The sequence below is a fragment of the Trachymyrmex septentrionalis genome, unplaced genomic scaffold, assembly GCF_001594115.1.
Source record: "Trachymyrmex septentrionalis isolate Tsep2-gDNA-1 unplaced genomic scaffold, Tsep1.0 scaffold18, whole genome shotgun sequence".
NCBI classification, from domain to species: Eukaryota; Metazoa; Arthropoda; class Insecta; order Hymenoptera; family Formicidae; genus Trachymyrmex; species Trachymyrmex septentrionalis.
In genome coordinates this window covers 214675-215410 of record NW_017304969.1, presented here as the reverse complement: position 1 = coordinate 215410, position 736 = coordinate 214675, and the positions used below count along the sequence as shown (strand labels likewise).

At 37.4% G+C, this 736-nt stretch overlaps 1 protein-coding gene across 2 annotated transcripts in view; it reads left to right on the top strand.

The window, feature by feature from the left end:
• LOC108746591 (MOB kinase activator-like 3) overlaps positions 1–736 on the top strand; it is a 139999-nt gene that overhangs the window by 117487 nt on the left and 21776 nt on the right. Inside the window, exon 5 of one of the 2 annotated variants that reach the window (XM_018483453.1) lies at positions 578–683. The exons of the other annotated variant lie outside the window; for it this stretch is intronic. Coding sequence (XP_018338955.1) covers positions 578–610 — 33 coding nt within the window. The 3' untranslated portion in view covers positions 611–683. Of the gene's footprint in view, positions 1–577; positions 684–736 lie in introns of those variants that run through there. 2 annotated transcript variants of the gene reach the window in all.

Below are 736 nucleotides of genomic sequence, written 5' to 3'. Positions count from 1 at the left end.
CCCCTGTGACTTTTTCTTGTTCCCGAAACTGAAGAGGCCCATGAAAGGACGACGCTACGCTACGATTGAGGAGATAAAGACGGCATCGAAGGAGGAGCTGAACAAGATCACAAAAAATAATTTTTTGAAGTGCTTCGAAGATTGGAAAAAACGTTGGCACAAGTGTATAATATCTGATGGGGATTACTTTGAAGGGGACAAAATAGATATTCATGAATAAATAAATAATTTTTGAAAAAATACCAAATTCGCGATACTTTTTGAACAGACCTCGTAGTGTCGAGATCGAAAGTTATGTATTATGTAGAGTAGACTAACCACAGCATGAAACTATATGACTAATTTAGTAACGACTCTTATAGTACTTACTCAAAATTTTATTCCTTTAAAGAGATTTTCCTTAGTGTAAATGTTATAAGTTTAGTTCCCTCACGTCCAATCTCGAAAACTAAGCTCATTCGACGTATTTTTGCACGAAATGAATAAATTTTACAAAAAGAAGCATTGTTTTGCCTTGCGAAGCGAATGTTTGTGTTTAAAATATATTTTTATAAAAGTTTTATTAATATGTAACCAGGAGGGCGCACGCGCAGAAGACGCGAGTCTCTAAAATCGAGAGCTGGGCAAAAAAGCAGCTCGCAAATAAATCTGATGCGAGCTGAGAAGAGTATAAAAGGGAAGTAAGTGACCTAACCTCAATCCAACGAGCGGTAGGTGCCATTCGACGGCCGAAAGG